Raw genomic sequence first — 20675 nt, 5'->3', positions numbered from 1 at the left:
GTTGTGGAGCTTTTTGTTGTCAAGCTTTTGTTTGGTTGGAATTCACTCTGATGCTTGCTGTGTTACTTCCGGGTAGAGTGAACGCTAGCGCCAATGGCTGCCGCTGCTCACCCGCACAAGAAAATTACATGACTGTAAAGTGTCCTCGAGAGTTTTGAAAGGTGCTTATAAATGAAATGTATTATTATTATTACTTAAGACTCTTCTTAGACATCTCGGAAGAATTTCACAGTTAGAGCATTACTCAAAGTATGATATTCATATGAGCAGTCAGCTCAGATGAATGGATATCCTGCAATCAATTATGAAATACAATCACTCTCATTATTGTGCATGAGTTGGTCAACATGACTACATGGCAGTCATGTTGACATGGTCATTTAAATTACTCACAATGTGCATCTCTTTGTGGACCAGACTGACAAAGGCACAAAAGTACAAATAAAATAACATACAGTATTCTCTAGTCAGAAATCATATTTGCAGAATTTCCTACATGTCCTGTATGAACATGCAAGTATGTTCACAAAATACATTTGTAATAAGCAATAAAATGCACAAATATAATGTCCAAAAACTGTTGAGAAACAAAGTATGCAATGCTCTGCACGGGTATATGGACTACTGTAAATACAGTATGACAAGAGTAACTGGCCCAAAATATTGTATATACAGGTGACATCCGATTTACAACTGCCGCGAGTTACGACCACCCATACTTAAGACCATGACCGCCAGACTTTTTTTTTTTTATTCTACGGCTGGCACTGCCTCGGTGGCAGCCCGGCAACACTATTGAGATCTGCAGCGTGTTTGCGATGCATTTGATATTATAAAGACTCGAGATGGTCCTTCTTGTTTCGATCGAACAAGTAGGATGTTGATTTGCCGGAGCACAGAGAGCAACCGCTTCTCTCAGCATTGTATGAGAACAATTTTGGGGGGATCGCTGTCAAAGGACCAAATCCGCTCAACATTCAGCATTATGCCTAATTTATCTGAACAGAGAATAAAAATTACAGCATTGCGCAAAATGAGGATACAAAATAACTGTGTTTTAACAAACGTGTACAACAATTTTGGACAGCCAGCGTGTGATAGCATCGGCGGGGGGCAGTGACCGCCGAGGCGGGTGGGCGTCAGCACTCGTGTCGAGGGTCCCCCGACGCCAGCCAGGACGAGAGCCGAGGCGGGTCGGCCATTGGTGCTCGGGCGCGCGGGATCTGCGCGATAAGAACGGCGCGTCTGGCCCACGGCCAGCGACACCGCCTCTTTGAGACAGTTCGTTCTGCTTCGTGGCGAGGTGGAACTTTTTTCCATCAGCGTCCGCCTGAGTCGGAGCGTGTGTGTTGGGCGACCTCTACTGGCTTCTCCGTTAACAGGGAGAGCGATTTTTCAACAGTGCGCATGTGTGGGAAGTTGTGCATATTTGGGTCAGCAGGATGACAGTAATATAAATCGATAATACGAAATATAAAATGATGAAAATGACACTAAAAGTGATACCATTAAAATTGAACTATAAACAGTATGGTATATAATAGTACTCAATCGAAAACGTTTAAAAACAACAGATTGACATTGTATACTATCCTGTCGTATAAACCTCGTGTTGGCCATTTTGAATGCATGTCGACAAATTTCTTGGAAAGGAACCCGGTCCTAAGTCGGATGTTACCTGTACAGTAAAGTATTAACACTGTACTGCACTGTACCAAGTTAATTTTTATACAGAAAATAATTACAGTATATCTGAAACAAATTATTATAACAATATATATGAGAGAAAAAGCATGTTAATTTTTCTTCATTCAAATCCTAATGTTTTGTTATTATTATTATTATTGTTAAGGAACATGCTCAATGTCAAATTCCGCAGAGCTTGTTGATGATCTGATCATTTGAATCTGGTATAATGCAACAGAGAGACTTGGAAAACATGTAGGACAGCGATCCTCAAGGACCGGAGTTTGACACCTCACTCACAATAGCAATAACATTTGCTGACTGACACAGAAACAACTACAAAAAATATTCAATATGTAACTCAAGTTTGCATCGTTCCGCTGACTCGTAAGCATGGTCAGCTGTACACTAGGGGAGAAAAATATAATAAAATCCCCAATTGCCAGCAGCTTGTCTGAAGAGGTAAAAACAACAACTCTCAGAGGTGACGAAAAATCCACAGCTGGCATTGAATTTTTTAGCAATTAATATCACATGTAAAAGATATAAAATTTGACATGCCTTTGGCCATCAGAATCAGTCATCTTTATTGCCAAGTATGTAGAACACACAAGGAATTTGTTTCCAGGAGAACACGCTGCACTAGTATTCATCAAAAATTGCAAAGAGGCACTATATAGTTCTATTTGGGTTACTGTTTAAAGAGTTAATGGCTTGGGGGAAGAAGCTGTTTAAATGTCTGCTGGATTTGGTGCGCATGGATCGGTAGCGCCTGCCTGAGGGGAGTAGCTGGAAAAGGTGGTGGGCAGGGTGCGGAGGGTCCAGTAGGATTTTCTGCGCCCTTGTTTGGATTCTTGCAGTGTGCAAGTCCTCAACAGTGGGTTTTTTCCGCCGTCCTAACTGTCTGTTGAAGTTGTGTGTGTGTGGTGTGTGTGTGTGTGTGTGTGTGTGTGTGTGTGTGTGTGTGTGTGTGTGTGTGTGTGTGTGTGTGTGTGTGTGTGTGCGTGCGTGCGTATGCGTGTCTGCGTGTGTGTGTGTGTGCATGCGTGTGCGTGTCTGCGTGTGTGTGTGTGCATGTGCATATGTGTGTGTGTGCGTGTCTGCGTGTGTGTGTGTGTCTGTGTGTGTGCGCATGTGTGTGTTTGTGTCTGTGTGTGTGAGAGAGAGAGAGAGAGAGAGAGAGAGAGAGAGAGAGAGAGAGAGAGAGAGAGAGAGAGAGAGAGAGAGAGAGACCCACAGTCGTCTTCTGGTATGTTGTATGCATGAGATAAAATCAGACATGGAGCGCTTTCTTACATAACCCTTATTAGCAAGACCATTTCCATAAAAGCATGCGGTGTAGGGGTGTGTGTTTCAGATGAAGGAAGTCTATCGTGTTGCTTCTGGCAAACAGAGCTTTGCACTCCATTGTGTTACGCATGTCTGAATACGACGGAATTTATTTATTTTTTTAAATGAGGTCACACGCTTCAACACAAGAGGTATTAATTCCACAACAAAGAGCTTGTACCTTAAAATAACGTCCAAAAGGCAATATGCTGTAAAACAAGACTATATATATATATATATATATATATATATATATATATATATATATATATATATATATATATATATATATATATATATATATTATAAAATGACTGAGAAGGCTCACATAGGGGTTATAAATGATTTTGAGTATCAACAAATTCCTGCACTGATGTCCAAATGTAGGCTTTCACGATGAGTTATGTGTATGTTGCAGGTTTCCTATGTCAAGGCCATCGACATCTGGATGGCAGTGTGTCTTCTATTTGTCTTCTCTGCGCTCTTGGAGTACGCTGCAGTCAATTTTGTTTCAAGGCAACATAAAGAGCTGCTCCGATTCCGGCGACATCCAAAGAAGAGCAAGGTACTCCAAAATACTCGTGGGGAAAATAAATGAATCAATAAATACTCCTTTACTGGTGTGTTTTTGTGTGAAGGAGCAATAAAATACTTACCGAGGTTAACTTGTAGTGTGTCAACTTTAAACTTTTGAGTCTACCCTCCAGCGGTGACATGCTCGTATGCATCATGAAATGAGGAGGGATGTTTCTCGAGTTGCAACTGAGCATGTTTAAGTTTCCCGAACACCTCATTGCTGTGTTGGTGCATGGTTATGCATGGCGACATCACAGTTGTTTTTGGTTTTTTTTTTAACAAGCCATCTAAACGAGATGAGCCCAAATGTCCTCGGTGCATGGTATCAATCTATGTGAGCATTCAGCATTCAGTCAACATATGGATAATGTGTCGCCTGTTCAATATCATGGCAAAGTGGGGGATTTTTCCATTTGAGGCAAATTAAAAAGTGAATCCATTTTAGATGCTTAACCAAACAAAGCTTAGAATGTTTAATCTATTCCTCAAGTAATGTTGTCCTTTTAGCTTTGGACTGGCATTTTTTGGGGAAAACATATTTTAAAAGTAGCCCAAGGAAACAATGTTAATGAGAAATCTTGTGTGTTACATGAAACACTCGATGCTGAGGATTCCTGGGGGAAATCACAGTACAGTATACATGCAGAGCCAGGTCAAATATTACGAGACCTCCAAGTTTGTTCTTAATTTTAATGTATTGAATTGCTAAAATATTTCTCAGCGATAAACTGATACAAAAGAGGTATTGCTAAAACGAAACTAAAAGCAACACTTTTGTTTGCACAAAGACATACAGTTACAAGCTACAAGAACCTGACTTTGGCTCTCAAGAAAAGGTGCACAGAAAAGTGAAGAAACAGGAGTTGTTTCGTGTTTTTTCTCCCCTATTGGCTGTACATCTTCAGGATCATGTTTCACCCTTATATTATGTTGAAAAAAATCACATTGATTATGTTGTGGGTTATTTTTACCCGTATGTAAAAATCCACACAAAACAGTCAAATAATAGGAGACATCAGCAACAACTGTTTCTGAGATATTATAAACATACTTGAAAAGAGAGACAACATATTTTCTATCCTGTAAGGATATTTTTGAACTGTTTTGAAGAAAGGAAAAGGAAAGGATATCCAGTGCTTTAGTCAACACAAAAATAGAAACGGGTAAAATTGACCCCTGAACATAATATGAGGGTTTAAGGAAAGAAACCTTACCATGTACACATAAATATGACAAACAATTCATCATGAGTATGGCGAGAAAATCTCAAATATGTTAAAGACTAATTTCATACATTTGTAGTTTTTTTTATGTACAGTGGTACCTCAACTTGCAAATGTCTCTTTATTTGAAATTTTCAAATTACAAAATGCTTCAACAGGAAATTATTACCCCTTGTTACGAAATAAAGATACAAAAGATAAACATTCAATATGGACTGCTGCTCCCAGTTCTGAGTTTCCTGTATGCAAGACACTTGTAGTTGCTCTACCATTGGCTGAGCATTATCCTGGCATCCTATTGGCGGAGACCTCTATCGTTTGTGATGTGTGTATGTGTAGTAGATCGATCTCTGCTTATGGAGTGTCCTGGTCATTCGCCCCTCGGGTCATGGGGTGTTCCGATAGTTTTACGTAAATGTGAATCACCCTCAGAAAAAGTTTTCACCAGTACGATCGCTCACCATGCTGATGTTTGCTTTCGACCAGGGGTCGGCAACCCAAAATGTTGAAAGAGTCCTATTGGACCAAAAAAACAAAAAAGTAGTCTCTCTGCAGCCCCAAAAAAGTAAAAGCTTTATATACTGTAAGCCTCATAATGGAGGCACCACATGTATCTATATTATAATGTAATAATGTAGCCGCAAGTGGCTTATTGTGCTGGTCCCAAGCCCGGATAAATACAGCTGGTTGTGTCAGGAAGGGCATCCTACATAAAATTTTGGCCAAAACAAACGTGTGAATCAAAGCTTTGAATCTTATACAGCAGGGGTTGGGAACATATATGGCTCTTTTGATGATTGCATATGGCTCGCCGATAAATATTACATATTATAATACAAATTGTTGTTTTTTTCGTCGTTCATTTCCCGTTGGGGCTGCAGCTGGCGGAAAGCGCAATTTTGATTGGATGACACTGACCTAGAATGGCCGAAAGCGCCATGTTGATTGGATGATAGTGGCCGTCATGTTGAAATAGGTAAACGCCCCTTTAAATGAGCCCAACTTGTGCACTTCAGCGCGAATGCACCGGAGCATTAGAGGAGAGAAAATGTTCTGATTCTAATTTGCAATGAAACAATACCATTGATGAAACAGTCGAATGTCAGTGACATTTTAACAAGCCCCATGTTAACGTTAGCATCGACATACTTCTGCGAGAAGTAGATTGCAGATAGCAAGTGTGGAAGCTTATGAGCCGTGTGCAGGCTAGCTAGCAGTAACTTCACCTCTGCACCGGCAAGTTGAATTTCATTCCGATGGTTTTCCTGGATTTTTACCAAACACGAGGAACCGCTCGCCAATAAAGAGTTTGATGGTTCTCTTTATTTGTAAGTATGTTCGTTGTCAGATCTCCCAGGCAGGTGATGCGCAGAGCTTGATTGCGGGGTGGAGTCGAGCAAGTCGTGCTGTGAGACTCCGTGCGATGCTGAGCAGGTCTCCGCGAGCTGTGTCTCTTTGAGGCTGTGAGTCTGAGATGATTCTGCCCCGTGGTTCGCCCAATCTCTCTGTCCCGCGACAGCTCCTTTTATACCATTTTCAAGCGTGTGCTATGCGTCAGTGTGAGACGCACATCAAGGAGATCAAGGAATTGAAAGACATGAAAGGGTTGAAAGGCGCACTTCAAAATCATACACACGTATGACGCCAGAGACCCACACAATTAAACTATGGGAAAGAGTAGTTGAAGCGAGACTAAGAGCAGAGGTGAACATGTGTGAGTAGCAGTATGGTTTCATGCCAAAAAAAGAGTACGACAGGTGCAATGTTTGCTTTAAGAATGCGGATCGAGAGGTACAGAGAAGGCCAAAAGGAATTGCATTGTGTCTTTGTAGATCTAGAGAAAGCGTATGACAGGGTGCCCAGACAATAACTGTGGTATTGCATGAGGAAGGACATGTACAGTTTGTTGACTACAAGACAGTTATGAGGTGTGCTGTCGGTGTGACGGAGGAGGTGGAGGTGGGACTTCATCAGGGGTCAGCTCTGAGCCCTTTTTCTTCGCGATAGTGATGGACAGACTGACAGTCGATGTTAGACAGGAATCCCTTGAAGGTCAGTGGCAGCAAGACTGAATATATGTGTGAATGAGAGGTACCCAAGTACGACAGTGAGGTTACAGGGAGAAGAGATAAAGAAGGTGGAGGATTTTAAGTACATGGGGGCTGAACTGTTCAGAGCAATGGAGAGTGTGGAAAAGAGGTGAAGAAGTATGTACGGGGAGCCTGGAATGGCTGCAGAAAAATGTCAGGTGTGATGTGTGATAGAAGAGTTTCAGCTAAGATGAAAGGAAATGTGTAAAAAACTGCGGTGAGACCAGCCATGTTTGGAATGGAGACAGTGCCATGGAAGAAAAGACAGGAAACAGAGCTGGTGGAGGCAGAGATGAAGACCTAGAGGTTTTCTTCAGGAGTGACCGGGTTGGATCAGATCAGGAATGAGTACATTAGAGGGACAACTCATATTAGAGGCCTTGCAGGGAAAGTCAGAGAGGCCAGACTGAGATGGTTTGGACATGTCCAGAGGAGCGAGAGTGACTATATCGGAAGAAGGGTGCTGAGCCTTGAACTGTCAGGCAGGAGAACGAATGGAAGGCCCAAGAGGAGGTTTGTGGATGTGTTCAAAGAGAACATGAAGATTGCTGGAGTGAGAGAAGAGGATTCACAAAACAGGGTGACCTTGAGAGATTTGAAAGGCGCTTATAAATGAAATGTATTATTATTAGATGGAAGACACTGATTAGCTGTGGCGACCCCTGAAGGGAAAAGCCGAAAGGAAAAGAAGAGCCAACTATTGAAATGACGGTGTTGTTTACAAACACGTAATGAGCCTTCCTAATTAAATTAAATGATTCGGAATGACTCACCACTTGACTACTCTGTTGTAGGATTGGATTGGATTGGATTGGATATGCCTTTATTAGTCTCACAGTGGAGAAATTTACATTTCACAGCAGCAAAGTGATGAAAGGAATTAAAGTAGAAAAACGATACCGCCTCAAGTTTAACTTCATTACATTATGAATGAAGTACAGTCTCTTTCATTGCTTATAAATACAATGAATTAAATTATATAAAACGTTTTTAATGTAATTTTTATTTTGAGGATTTAAAAAAAATGGAACGTGCATACGTGCGCGTGCTAATTGCAGGCAAAAAACACATGCTTTTGAGTCATAATAGTCACGTGCCGTGGGTTGTCCAAATCGAAAGAGCACACACAGAGATCTCGTCGTTTATAGAATTCCCACTGATAAAAACCCCTTCAGAAAAACAGGCAAAGGGTGTGGTTACAGTCGGTATAAATTGAGAATTGGACTGGTGGTTGAATGCTTGTCTTTGCAAACAACAGTAATATCATTAAGATACATGTGCCGTCTTGGAGGCAATGCTCATCCAACTCCATATTTTTATTGCATTGGAAAATTTTAAGAATGTTTGTGTTGTGTTTGTCCTCCTACAGAAACCATATTATAACAAAAATATACTCCTCATATTTTCCCAATAAATAAATCAGTCAATAAAACGGCCCCTGCCTTAGACATTTTTGAACGAAACAATGACAAAAGCAAACATCTTTGGATCATGTCTTCAAAAAACACCAGGCAAAACCCACTTCTGAGGGGGAACATGAACTAAAGAGGGCGAAAAACGATGATGACGCAATTAAAAATGAAATGCCGGTCATTTTTATTCATCCCTTCTTTTGCTTGTTGTTTCGTATTATGCACAACTCTCATTTACTGTGCATCAATCTTAGTGTAACATTGTTACACATGTTCATGCATTGTTATGCTTTAAAAAGCATGTATGTCTCAATTTGGGGGAAAAGGGGTTTGGAACGGATTAGGGCATTCACGTGGAAAACGCGTGTCTACTTACATTTTCTAGTCAAGAAAGTTCTTGACCAATTCATTTTGCATGTAGAGGTACCACTGTATTTTCAATGTTCCTTAAAATGCATCAAGTAGTTTGGTATCCAACCTGCACTGATTAAATGTAACTCTCAAACTTCACCAATGTAACCATATTGTCTTGTACATTGACTGAATGAGTGAGTAGCCCGTACTTGGTGTTTGTATTGGATGTGTTTCCTCTCCCCCTTTTTGGTTTCTCTCCATTGACAACTGATGTGCATGCTGTCAACTGGTAGAACAGTGGAGGTGCAGTTGATGCAGATGAGCTAGCTGAATCCCTCCATCGTGTTAACATTGACAACGGCGTCAAGGCATCAGACCCGCTCTATGGATCTATGACCAACATCTACAGCCGCAGCTACAGGGTATGGCACAATGAAGTGTGTTGGCATGTACCTGCATGTGCATTTAGAGTCATGCACCCGGTGTGTTGTGTGTCTTCACCAGCATTCTACCAATCAGTAAAGCTGCTTAAAAGGAGATGTGGACTGGATATAGTCCTGAGGAGGGTGTCACTAACAGAAAAGTGGAAAGACAGACAAATATTGTACAATATGGTGAAAAATAATTTAAATGCTGCAGCATTTTTTGTCATGTGGTTCCATAAATAACATATTTAATTTTGAGCAAATAACAGGCATACACCGTATTGCCCCGCAATATCTAATCTCATGTGCCTTTTACATCCATCAATGTTCTGATTTCTTGGACGTTGGATTTTAAATGCTTTGGTTTATCTGCACTAATTGCGAAAACCCAATAGAAAATAAAGCTACCCAAAGACAGCTGGGATAGGTTCCAGCACCCCTGCAACGCTTGTGAGGGTAAAACATTAGAAAATGGATGGATGGATGGATGGATGGATGGATGGATGGATGAATAGTTGTGTGCTGAATTGCACGTGCCAAATTGCATATCCACATTAACTTTGCGTGAAAAAAATGTGGCCATGTTACATGTAATCTCATAAGATTGCTATCTTTTATTTAGATCCCAAATTGCAAGCGCTAAATTACGTGCCCACTTGTTAAAAAAGATTAAGGTCAGTTGTTGGCAAGTGATGTAAAAGTTATGGAGAATTTGAAAGAGGATTTTGCACTTTAAAGAGCCCCATCAAGCGAAAAAAATGTGTTTGGTTAGCCATGTTAAAATGCTAATTCCTCACCAAAACCACCCACAAACGTGGAAATGTGCAAGAACTGTTTTTTTCACAGTGGGTAAACATCAGTCATGTTTTTCTGAGTTATTTTGTACGTCTCGTGTACCTCAACATCCGGGAAAGGGGCTAATCGGTAGAGCATTTGGGAAAAGCCGTTATGATGCTGAGAATGTGTGTAGGCTTTGCCTCGGTTTTGGCGTAGCTGTGTTTGTCCTTCCATTTTCTTTTTCACACTCACACCAGAGAAAATTGTGTGTTCAATCAGCCTATCATGCATGTTTTTGCAATGTGGGAAGAACAAGGAGAACATGCAAACTCCATACTCTCTTGGCAGTCCGTCGAAGATGACATAGCTTCTATTCTTATGTGGGGTATTGGGCAATGGTTATTGGCGCTGGCGGCGATGCCACTGTAGGTGACTATGAAGCCCGATTCTGGAGCCACAAATCCTGCCACATTCAGGACATGTGAGGCCAGGACCGGGCTGGCGGGATGGTACTGAAGCAGCACAAAGATGTCTTTGCATGTGCCGCACGATCCTCCTCTGTGTGCGTTTGTCTTCAAGTTGTGTCACCCCTTCGTGGCATAAGGAACGCCACAGTGGCATGTTAGCTGCAGCAGACTCCAGATCGCTGGGCTTAATGTTGCATTTCCTTAGAGTCTGTTTAAGATGGTCTTTGTATCGCAGCTTTGGACCACCAGGCTTCCTATTCGCTGACAAGAGTTGTCCATAAAGCACCTGTCGAGGCAAGCGGCAGCTAGCCTCGACAACCCACCGGAGTTGCCTCTTTGCCAGTAAAGCTTCGATACTGGTGGAGGCAGTGCGTTGAAGGATGTCGGTGTGTGGCACACGATCCTGCCAGGTGATGCCAAGGATTCGTTGGAGGCACCTGATGTGGAATGCATCAAGGCGTCTCACATGGCGTCGATAGATGGTCCAGGCTTCTGCGCCAAATAGCAGCGTGGACACACACACTGCTTGGTAGACTGCGACTTTTCTTGGAGTTCTTAAGTGGTTGTTTTCGAACACACGACTACGCAATCTGCCAAAAGCTTTGGAGGCTTGATTGATGCGAGCCTGGACGTCATCATCAATTAGACCGGAGGGTGTTAGAATGCTGCCGAGGTAGCTGAATTATTGGGGGGGAACACTGGGGTTGGAGAACTCTCTTTTGCCATGACCAGCGTTTTGGTTACATTGATCACAAGACCGAGTGATCGGTAGATGGAGGACATGGTATCAAGGGCATGTTGCATGGCAGCTGGGCTGTGGGCCAGCAGAGCACAATCATCTGCATATTGTAACTCGTGGATGCCGCTGATCAGGGTCTTGGTCTTGGCCTGTAACCGTCTGATGTTAAACAGGCTACCATCCAGGCAAAATTGGATTTGTACGCCGCCACCTTCCTGGATGGTCTTATGGAAGAGGAGCGTAGCTGCCATCAGGAACAGGTTGAATATAGCAGGGGCCAATACACAGCCCTGCTTCACCCCAATTTCCACAGGGAAAGGGGAAGATTGCTGGCCAACAAGTACAGTTGCTTGCTTGCCGCGGTGGAACTGTTTAAGGATGGCGAAAAATTTGGTGGGGGCGCCAAATTTCTGAAGTATGGTCCAGAGAATGTCACGGTTAACTGTGTCAAATGCCTTGGTAAGGTCGATGAAGGTGATATAGAGGTCCTTGTTTTGTTCCCTGCATTTCTCCTGAACTTGGCGTTCAGCAAAGATCATGTCTAGAGTGCTTCGATCCTTTCTGAAACCGTATTGTGTCTCTGGGAGGATGTCTTCGGTAATGTGCGATGTAAGACGGAACAGCATTACTTTTGCAAGAATCTTGCCAGCAACAGAAAGTAGGGAGATGCCACGGCTGTTGCCACAGACTGACTTGCCCCCTTCCTTTTATAAATGGTGACAATGTTGCTGTCTTTACATTCCTGAGGAAGTGTCCCGTTTTGCCAGATGTTGCAGATGAGGTGGTAAAGCTTCCGTGTCAGGAGGTAACCGCCGCTCTTGAAAACCTGCGCTGAAAGTCCATCAGGGCCATGGCTTTTGTTGTTTTTAAGGCTGCGGATTGCGGAGAGGACCTCTGTGAACTGAGGAGGTTCATCAAGGGAGAGAACTGATGGAAGGTCTGCGAGGGAGTCAAGGACAGATGGGTCTGAAGAGTTTACTTGGTTGAGCAGGGAGTCAAAGTGCTCTGCCCAGCGCTCAAGTATTAGCTGTTTGTCCTTCAGTAGTACAGAACCGTCTGCAGATCTAACTGGAACAATGTGTTGTCTTCGTGGGCTATGCAGGGATTTTACAGCATCATAGAAGGCGTGTGTGTTGTTGTCTCCATGCCTCTGGATTTCTTGGGCCTTGCTGTGTTTCACCACGGATGGCCTTGTAGTGAGAGAGGAGAAGTGGAGAATGAAGTGGTATGGGCTTTGCGCTTGGCTTCCAGGAGCTCCTGTATGGCAGCTGAGCTGTTATCGAACCAGTCTTGATGACATTTCTGAGTAAAGCCGATGGTCTCAGAGACAGCTTGATGAATTGTTGTCCTCAATTTTTTCCACCTGCTTTCAACATCAAGGTCACCATTACTGGTGTCCTTGTCCAGGCTGGCAAGTTCCTCTGCCAGCTTGTTGCGGTAGCTGGCTGCACATTCTGGGGACTCCAGGGCCCTGGAGTTAAGACGCCTTTGGGGTTGCTGTTTCTTTTGAAGAGGTCGAATTCTCAGCTTGAGCCTGGACTTGATCAGTCGATGATAAGTCCAGCATTCAGCCCCACGAATGGCCCGCGTGATGCAGACGTCATTTTGGTCTCGTTGCCTTGTGATGATGTAGTCCAGTAAGTGCCAACGTTTGGACCTAGGGTGCATCCATGATGTGATGTATTTCTTTTTCAGCTGAAAGATGGTGTTGGTTACAATCAGCTGATGCTCAGGGCACAGAGTGAGGAGTCGGAGGCCATTGCTGTTTATTTTCCCCGTCCCGTGCCTTCCGATTACTTGTTTACAAAGCCTCGCATCAGTACCTACTCGGGCATTGAAGTCACCCATCAGAACAAGTTTATCAGAGGCAGGGATTTTGGATATGGTTGCATCCAGGGACTCGTAGAAGGCATCTTTGGTGTTATCGTCAGCATCCAGGGTGGGAGCATAGGCACTGATTAAAGTTGCGAAGCGACATTTTACCAGGGGAATACACCAGGTCATAAGCCGTTCACTGATGCCTTGGGGGGACTCAAGGATGTTACTGAGTAAGCTGCTTTTAACAGCAAAGCCAACTCCATGGAGTCTTCGCTCATTCTCTGGGAGACCCTTCCAGAAGAAGGTGTAGCCCTCACCAACTTCTGTAAGTGAATCCTCGCCTGAGAACCGAGTCTCACTGAGTGCGCCAATATCGATGTTGTACCTCCTGAGCTCATGTGCGATGAGGGCAGTTCGTCTTCGAGGTCTTTCCATCCCGTCTCGAGCATCGAGGAGGGTGCGAACATTCCAGGAAGCCAGGTTCATAGTCATGGGTTTGATTATATTTTGTTTTCGACCGCAGAGGGGGGATACCTTGGTGGCTGCGGTGGGCCACCCAGGTGTGGTGGAACAAGCAATGTTTAGGTCACCTTTTCTAGACCCTTCGGCTGGAAAAATGTGTGCAATGCTAAATCGAACTTACAGCATCAATGTCCAAACATTTTTCGACATACACGCAAAATTGTTCGTATGTACCGTTGTTTGTAACTCGAATGTTCCTAAGTCGAGGAGTGTCTGTATTAACTTTTCCTGTTTCATGGGCGGTGTGCACAGCTGAATTTAGAAAAACGTCATGAACAGCGATGTGGTGTCTTGGTGAAATTGCGTCTCTATTAGAAAAGTAGCCTCAAAAATAATTTTGTACAAATTCAGATGACCATTGTGCCGGGGGTACATTTTTTGCCCGTACATTTATTTGATTATGGAAAATAGCATAATAGGTTTTAAGGGGAGTGCCACAATTCAGAATATAGATTTAAGTTTAAACTGTTCTTCCACCAACATTGGAAATGTTGGTGGAAGAAGAAAACAAACCAACTGACATGAGGGAAGCCAGCAACCGAATAGATGCTATGCTTCATTTGATTTAACTTCCCGAGTGCAACGTCCCGAGTGCAAGACAATCAGATGGGTTTGCTCAGACTGCATAACATTGCGTTTAAAGCTGGAACAGCACGCCCGAGAAATTACTCTTCAAGCAGCAATTGTCCCCATAAAATACAGAGTAGAAAGTAGGCTAGTTATTGGTTAAAATGGCATGATACCTTCTTGTGAATGGCATTAAGTCATCAATTAGATCACCGTTATACAGAAGTTCCAGAACTGCATTGTCCCAAACATGTATTATTTCAAATGTTTACATGAGCGTAAAGGTTCTTGCTGCCTCCTCTCATTTTGTCTGCACATCATAACAGTTGGCAGTACACTCCACTTAGGTATTTAAAACAAAAAGTCAGCTTTCACAATTGGTCTCATTTGCAAATAGATTTTGTAGAACTGCAAAATGAATTGTGTGGTAATTTTGCCCTTTTGGCAGAAATTATCATGTGTGTGCCTTATAAGCAGATCAGCCTCCACATCTGTTAGCGTGATCATTGAAGTTTGTGCCTCTTTTTACTCATATAAACCCGTAGTAAATCAAGCCCATAGTGAGCAATAAAATGGTGCTGCTTTATATGCACACGATAAAATGCAGGACAACAGACAGTACGATTTTTGCCATATTTAAATACATGTAAGCACCCACAATGTGAAAATAAAATGGTTATGCACATTATTTTACACACACTGCTTAAATCATCTAAAATTCGTTTTTTAAGAAATCAAAAAAAATCCAGAAAATCATCAAGAATACAAAGTGCTATTTTCTACGCAACCAGATGGGAAACAGGCAAACCGTTGATTTGTTTAGAATGAAGAAAACAAATTACCGAAAGTATTGAAAATGTCTCTTATTACTGTACATCAGGGGGCTAACCTTTGCCATATAACCTTTTTTATTTCCACAACCAATGGTCTAAGTCATATGTTATTTTTTTTACCTGTCACTCAAATGTAAATTGACGCTGCTAACACGAGTTGGAAAAATACAAAATTAATTGCCGATCTTAACTTTGATGAAATCAGTAAAACAGTTCAATTTATTTGTAATTATTTATTTCTTGGAGTTAACTGTCTTTGAAGAAAAAAATAAAATCTGAACAACAAACCAGCATTGCAGAACAGTTTGTGTTTGACGTTGGGGGTTTCGCTGCATTGACCGTTCATATAACTAAATCAATAAAAACATTGCAATTTAAACAGGCAGCCAGCAAAAGCAATCTAATGACATGTTTGCTGCTCCTTTCTGTCTATCAGGAAGGGGAAGTACATGACACCAAACTGACATCTGCAGCTGCTGTAACCTCCACTTCCAGCAACAGCAAGGATTCCAAGGCCACCACTAACAATGCCGTCACTGCACTGAACACTCAAGGAGCCCCGGCGCCCACTGCACCGAACCCATCGGGCATTGCGCCAGGAGGAGGGAAAAGCATTGAGGAGATGAGAAAGTTATTTATCGACCGAGCCAAAAAGATTGACACGGTGTCGAGGGCCGGTTTCCCTTTAGCCTTCTTGTTTTTCAATATATTCTACTGGGTTCTTTATAAAATACTACGCCATGAAGATTTCCATTAACCACAGAGAAACACAAAGACGGTGCATACGTCCCGTCGATCCGATATGCACACAAAATAAACGCAAACACACTTGTACTGTACCTCAGATGAGGACATGCTTTCTTTACCTTCTTTACCTCCTGGTCACATACTTTCTTATAACGTGCCACCTGTGACCTCACAATGCCACAAAGTTGATGTACAGGAAGAAGCAAGCATATGACACAGGTGTAAAACAATCATGACCTGTCTGTGTTCAAGGCAATTTGTCATGATTTCGTTAATTTTCTCAATTTTCACTGCCGTTTCTGATGCCCAATTCCAGTTGAGTCCTGTGTCAATATTGGAGTCTGTATCATCACATTATCAACTGTATTTTCTGGATCATAAATCACTGTTTGTTTGTTTCATAGTTTGGCCGGTGTTATCACCAACACTCTGGAGCTGTCTTATTAACATATTATAACATGTCATTTCATGTGTTATTTTCACATTAAAAACAGGAATATGATGTTGATAAGCCGACGCTGAGTCTGAACTAAGCAATGTAGAAGAGGAAGTGAACAAATGGATTGACATTGATGGCTTGGTAAACTTATTAGCATGCTCTTTATGCTTTAGTTATCTGAATGACTAAATATGTTTCATGAACATACCAGACTCCGACTCAGTTTATCTTTTTGCATCATATAACCTCATATCATATCCACTGCGAGACTAATAAAGGCAAATCCAATCCAATCCAATCCAATCCAATAACACTAATATAGTGTACTCCTATTATTTGCCTTTGAAGATTAGATGTCTATTCTTGCTGTTGGATTTCATCAAATAAATCTCCCCCCAAACTGTGATTTATATTCCGGTCCAACTTTTTTTTCTTTAGTATGAATATCATGGTTGGACTTTCTGAATCTCTCCAGTTTTGAGCTCATTAGTGGTAGTTCTGGGCTACTTTGAGTCATTTTTATTGGTGTTTTGCGTTTGACTAAAAATATCAGCTTGCGTATTTTAAATGCTATAAATCGTTTTTCTGATGTCAGTTAGGAAACAAAAAAATGTGTCTGTTGTCCTTTAAGTGAACACCAAAAACAGATGCACACGTACCAAAAAAAAACAACCAATTACCGCACGGCAGTGAAAAGGGAGAATAAACAAAGTTAGATGTTACACGTTTAGTCGTACAGAAGGAACATGTTCTAAAGGCAGCTAACTTTAGCATAATTGAAGTTTTCAATATAATGGCATATCAGTCACCTCAACTCTCAATTTTATTGTGGCTAATGTTTGGGTGGATGTGTTTGCGATGTTATCAGGCTCACAGTGGCATTGTACTATTTATGTATGACCTGTTTAGTGAAACTGCTGTTACAATGACACATTCTATTCATGATCGATATGATTTTGGTCTTATTCGCTTTGCATATGTGCTCATTTTTAATTGCCTCAACGATGTCCTTTTTTACCTGCGTATACTGGCCCGTTCACAAAATGAACTACATTAGCGGAAAAGCAATCAGAATCGGGTCACTTGAACCAATTAATGTAAATTTATCCGGAATGTCTGACTGACTGAATAATTTTAACCCTACGTGTGTTATGTATTTGTTTTACTTGTTTGTTTGTCTGTTTGTTTGGTTGGTTGGTTGTTTGTTTGGTTGGTTGGTTGTTTTGCTAATTATAACTCAAATGCACATATTTTAGAAAAATGAAAGATAAGCACTGATGTTTTCTAGCCACGTGTTGTCGGCCCCGCCTGCAGCTGCACAGGTGTTGATCGTTTTAACCAGTGGCAGTTAAAAGGACTCCCGGCACGACCCGACCCAGCGCTAAATCCCGCAGGTGCAAAGGACTGGTCTCGTTTCCATCCTGTGCCTGGCAGTACACGCCAACGTTGAGCCATGCTTCGTCGTGTGTTGGTTTGAATCAAGTCACATTCACACCCGCGATGAGCCATGCCACGTCCACGTCAAGCCGAGTCCTGTTCTCATCAGGCCGTCGACTTTCTGTTCCACGGCAAGGTGAAGGACGCAGTCGCCTTTTATTTCCTGTTCCCTGGATAGGCAAGGGTTGTCGTCTCCTTCTGGTTCCTGTTCCCTGGTGAAGCAAGGGTTTCCGTCACCTTCTGGATCATGTTCAAGGGCGAGGCGAAGGACGCCGTCAAGTTTAATTTCCTGTTCCCTGGAGAGGCAAGGGTTGCCATCTCCTTCTCGTTTCCTGGCAAGCCGGGCCTTTTGGGAGACTGTTGGGACTTCTTGAATCAGTCCCTTGAGGGCGGAGTACTGTCACCTTCTGGTTGCCGACCAACAGGTGGCGCTGTCGGCCCCGCCGGCAGCTGCACAGGCATTGGTCGTTCTAATCAGTGCCAGTTAAAAGGACTCCCGGCACGACCAGTGTCAGGTCATTGTGTTTGTTTCACCCTGTCAGGTTTGTTTCATCTTGTCATATTTTATTCATGGTTTTGGTTGCTACTTTGCTGTTTGAGATTTTGTTCCTGCTGATTTTATGTAATACAATTTGTCAAATACACCCTGCTGCGCCCTCCTGACTGCTTTTTTTGGGGATCCACCACCATCACCACCTTGCAACTCGTGAGAACATGAGTATCTCTATTAGAGTCCTCATTTTCATCAGTCCGCGGTAAGACAAAGTATCTTTCCTGCAAGATGTACAAAATCAACCCAGCAATCTGCGAAAACACAGAAGTCCAAATTTACCATATGTCAAACAAAAACGGGACAATATCAAGAAGGTCTCTGTTGTTGTCTAGAAAAAAAACATTGGTAGATGTTTGAATGTTGCTGAATTTTGGATGTTTATGGCACGAGTGGTGATCAACAGATGCAACCGAAAATATAATAGTTGGTGAGTAACACACAACACCATGTATGGATGGGAAAAAAATCACCCCACACCAGCATCAAAACCTGATTCCAACTACGAAGCATGGTGAAAGGACCAACATACGTAGTATATATAGTATAAAAACATGCTGTGCATCCGGGCCTGGACGCATTAAATTTTCATTTCAAAAACTTCACAATAGCCTGTATGAAATTCTCTTCATTTTCTAAATCAATTAATTGAATGCATTGTTAACAAAAATGTCCACAGACACAAGCCTGTTCTGAAAGGAATGGTAAAACCCACCTAGATTGTCTTGCCAGAATGAGTAAGACTGAAAATTGTCCAGTCATGCATGGTTGCCTACATCCCTTTCCGCAGAGCTGTCTCCATTCAAGATGTGAATGTGCTCCATATAAGTGGAAGATAGCTAATTTTATTTGCCGTCGGCTCATTCAAAACCATTTCCTTAATTACGATAGCTTGCATATCTTGTGAGTTGACTGACAACCGCTTGAGTGTTGGATTTGGAAGAATCATGATAACAATAACCTATGAGCAATTCAGTTGATTGCATTAATGAGTGTACACGTAAGCTTGAATAGAAGAAAACAAAAAATGTCGAACCAAAATTTAACACAAACAAATCCATAAAACGCCCCGGGAAGGTGGCTTACTAAAACAAAACTAATAAACAAACAACTTCACCCAGAATGACAGACAAACTAAACTATTCCATTCACACAGGCATAAGACCAGAAACAGACTCAAACCTATGCAAGGTTGAGAAACACAATAGAGAAACGTTATCAGTACTTACTAGGACTCAAGGACAGAAAAAAAGTAACGAGCAGGTCATAACAAAGAAGGTCAACAACAACTCTGTACCTGGTGATGGTGGAAAAAAAGCAATCTATAATTAATAATCCGGAAACTTCCTTTCTCTGTGACTGCATTCAAGTGGTTCATGATTGCGAACGTGTGTGAAGATAAATCAAAAATGAGCGGGGAGCAAGAAAACAGGAACATGAAAATAAAGTAGTACTGATGATAGATGGACAAACAACCTCACAAAATTACTTCAAATCTGTTATATTTATGCAACAGTAATTCATACCTCCATAAAAGCTTGAATTTAACAATTATTTATCTTTTTGTGAATTATTAAAAAAGATCAAAAGGATGTATTTGAAGATCAATGCAGTATAGTCATCAGAATCAAAGTCAGAAAACCTTTATTCGATAGGAACGAGCGGCGGAACCTCTCCTTCTTGCAGCGTGGGTTTAATCTAATTAATCTAATTATTTATTTTGGGTGAGGTTGATGCGGGAGGAAACCGGAAGGCTCGGAGAAATCCCGGGAGAACAAACTCCACACAGGGAAGCCAGACCAGGATTTGCACTCACAACCTCTGCACTGTGAAGTCGGCGAGCGAACCACTCTGGCCATCATGTGTGATATTCGTCCCCCCCAAAAAAAGCGACAATCAAGATGTTAATCAGGGGCTCTCCCTACAATTTTAAATGTAAATGACTTCCCTTATGTGGAGTCGTACTACAAGTGATGCAGGTCAGTGTGCGAACTGATGATTCATTCATGGATTTTCTCGATTGATTTTGGTAATTGTTCAAGACGACACGGTCATTTGGCCAAACAGGCTTACAATTCACAACAATGCATTTCATATCGTAAAAACTCATAACCCTCAAACTTTCCACATGTGCTTCAAACTATATCTCTTTCTCACATAAGGGCCACCTGAACAATTGTTTTGACTTGTTAAGGTTCACTCCGTGTTTTTGCCAAAAATTAACATAGATGGTTCAACACAACAAAACCTGATTTTTTTTGTTTTGTTTTGTTTATTTGTGCTTCACAGTAAGAGCACTGCAAAGTTTGACATCATACAGAGTATGGTCGGAAGGAAATTGCAACCATCACGAGGGAAATTATCAAACTTCATAATGTACTTTCTGTTATCCTTTACATCCATCCATCCATTTTCTGATACACTTCATCCTCACAAGGGCCTCGAGAAGTGCTGGAGCCTATCTGAGCTGTCTTGGGAGAGTAAGCATGGGCACCCTGAACCGGTTGCCAGCCAATCACAGGGCACACAGAGACAAACAACCATTCACACTCACAATCATATAATAGGACAATTTTGAGTGTTCAATAAGCCTGCCGTGCATGTTTTTGGAATGTGCGAGGAAACCCCACAAGAACATGCACGGTCCACAGAGGGAGGTTTGAGCCAGAATAGACTTTGAACTC

At 42.0% G+C, this 20675-nt stretch overlaps 1 protein-coding gene across 4 annotated transcripts in view; it reads left to right on the top strand.

The window, feature by feature from the left end:
* The window catches only part of glra3 (glycine receptor, alpha 3), a 70282-nt gene extending 54051 nt beyond the window's left edge, over window positions 1–16231 (top strand). The window contains exons 8-10 of one of the 4 annotated variants that reach the window (XM_089005892.1): window positions 3434–3580; window positions 8964–9092; window positions 15255–16231. In XM_089005892.1, coding sequence (XP_088862018.1) covers window positions 3434–3580; window positions 8964–9092; window positions 15255–15575 — 597 coding nt within the window. In that variant the 3' untranslated portion in view covers window positions 15576–16231. The remainder of the gene's footprint in view (window positions 1–3433; window positions 3581–8963; window positions 9093–15254) is intronic. The other 3 variants (XM_089005890.1, XM_089005889.1, XM_089005891.1) reach the window with 3 other exon arrangements.
* Window positions 16232–20675: the final 4444 nt, after the last annotated feature.

Source organism: Hippocampus bargibanti, linkage group LG10 (assembly GCF_051943395.1).
Source record: "Hippocampus bargibanti isolate YZ-2025 linkage group LG10, ASM5194339v1, whole genome shotgun sequence".
Taxonomy (NCBI): Eukaryota; Metazoa; Chordata; class Actinopteri; order Syngnathiformes; family Syngnathidae; genus Hippocampus; species Hippocampus bargibanti.
This window is presented reverse-complemented; position numbering and strand designations above follow the sequence as displayed.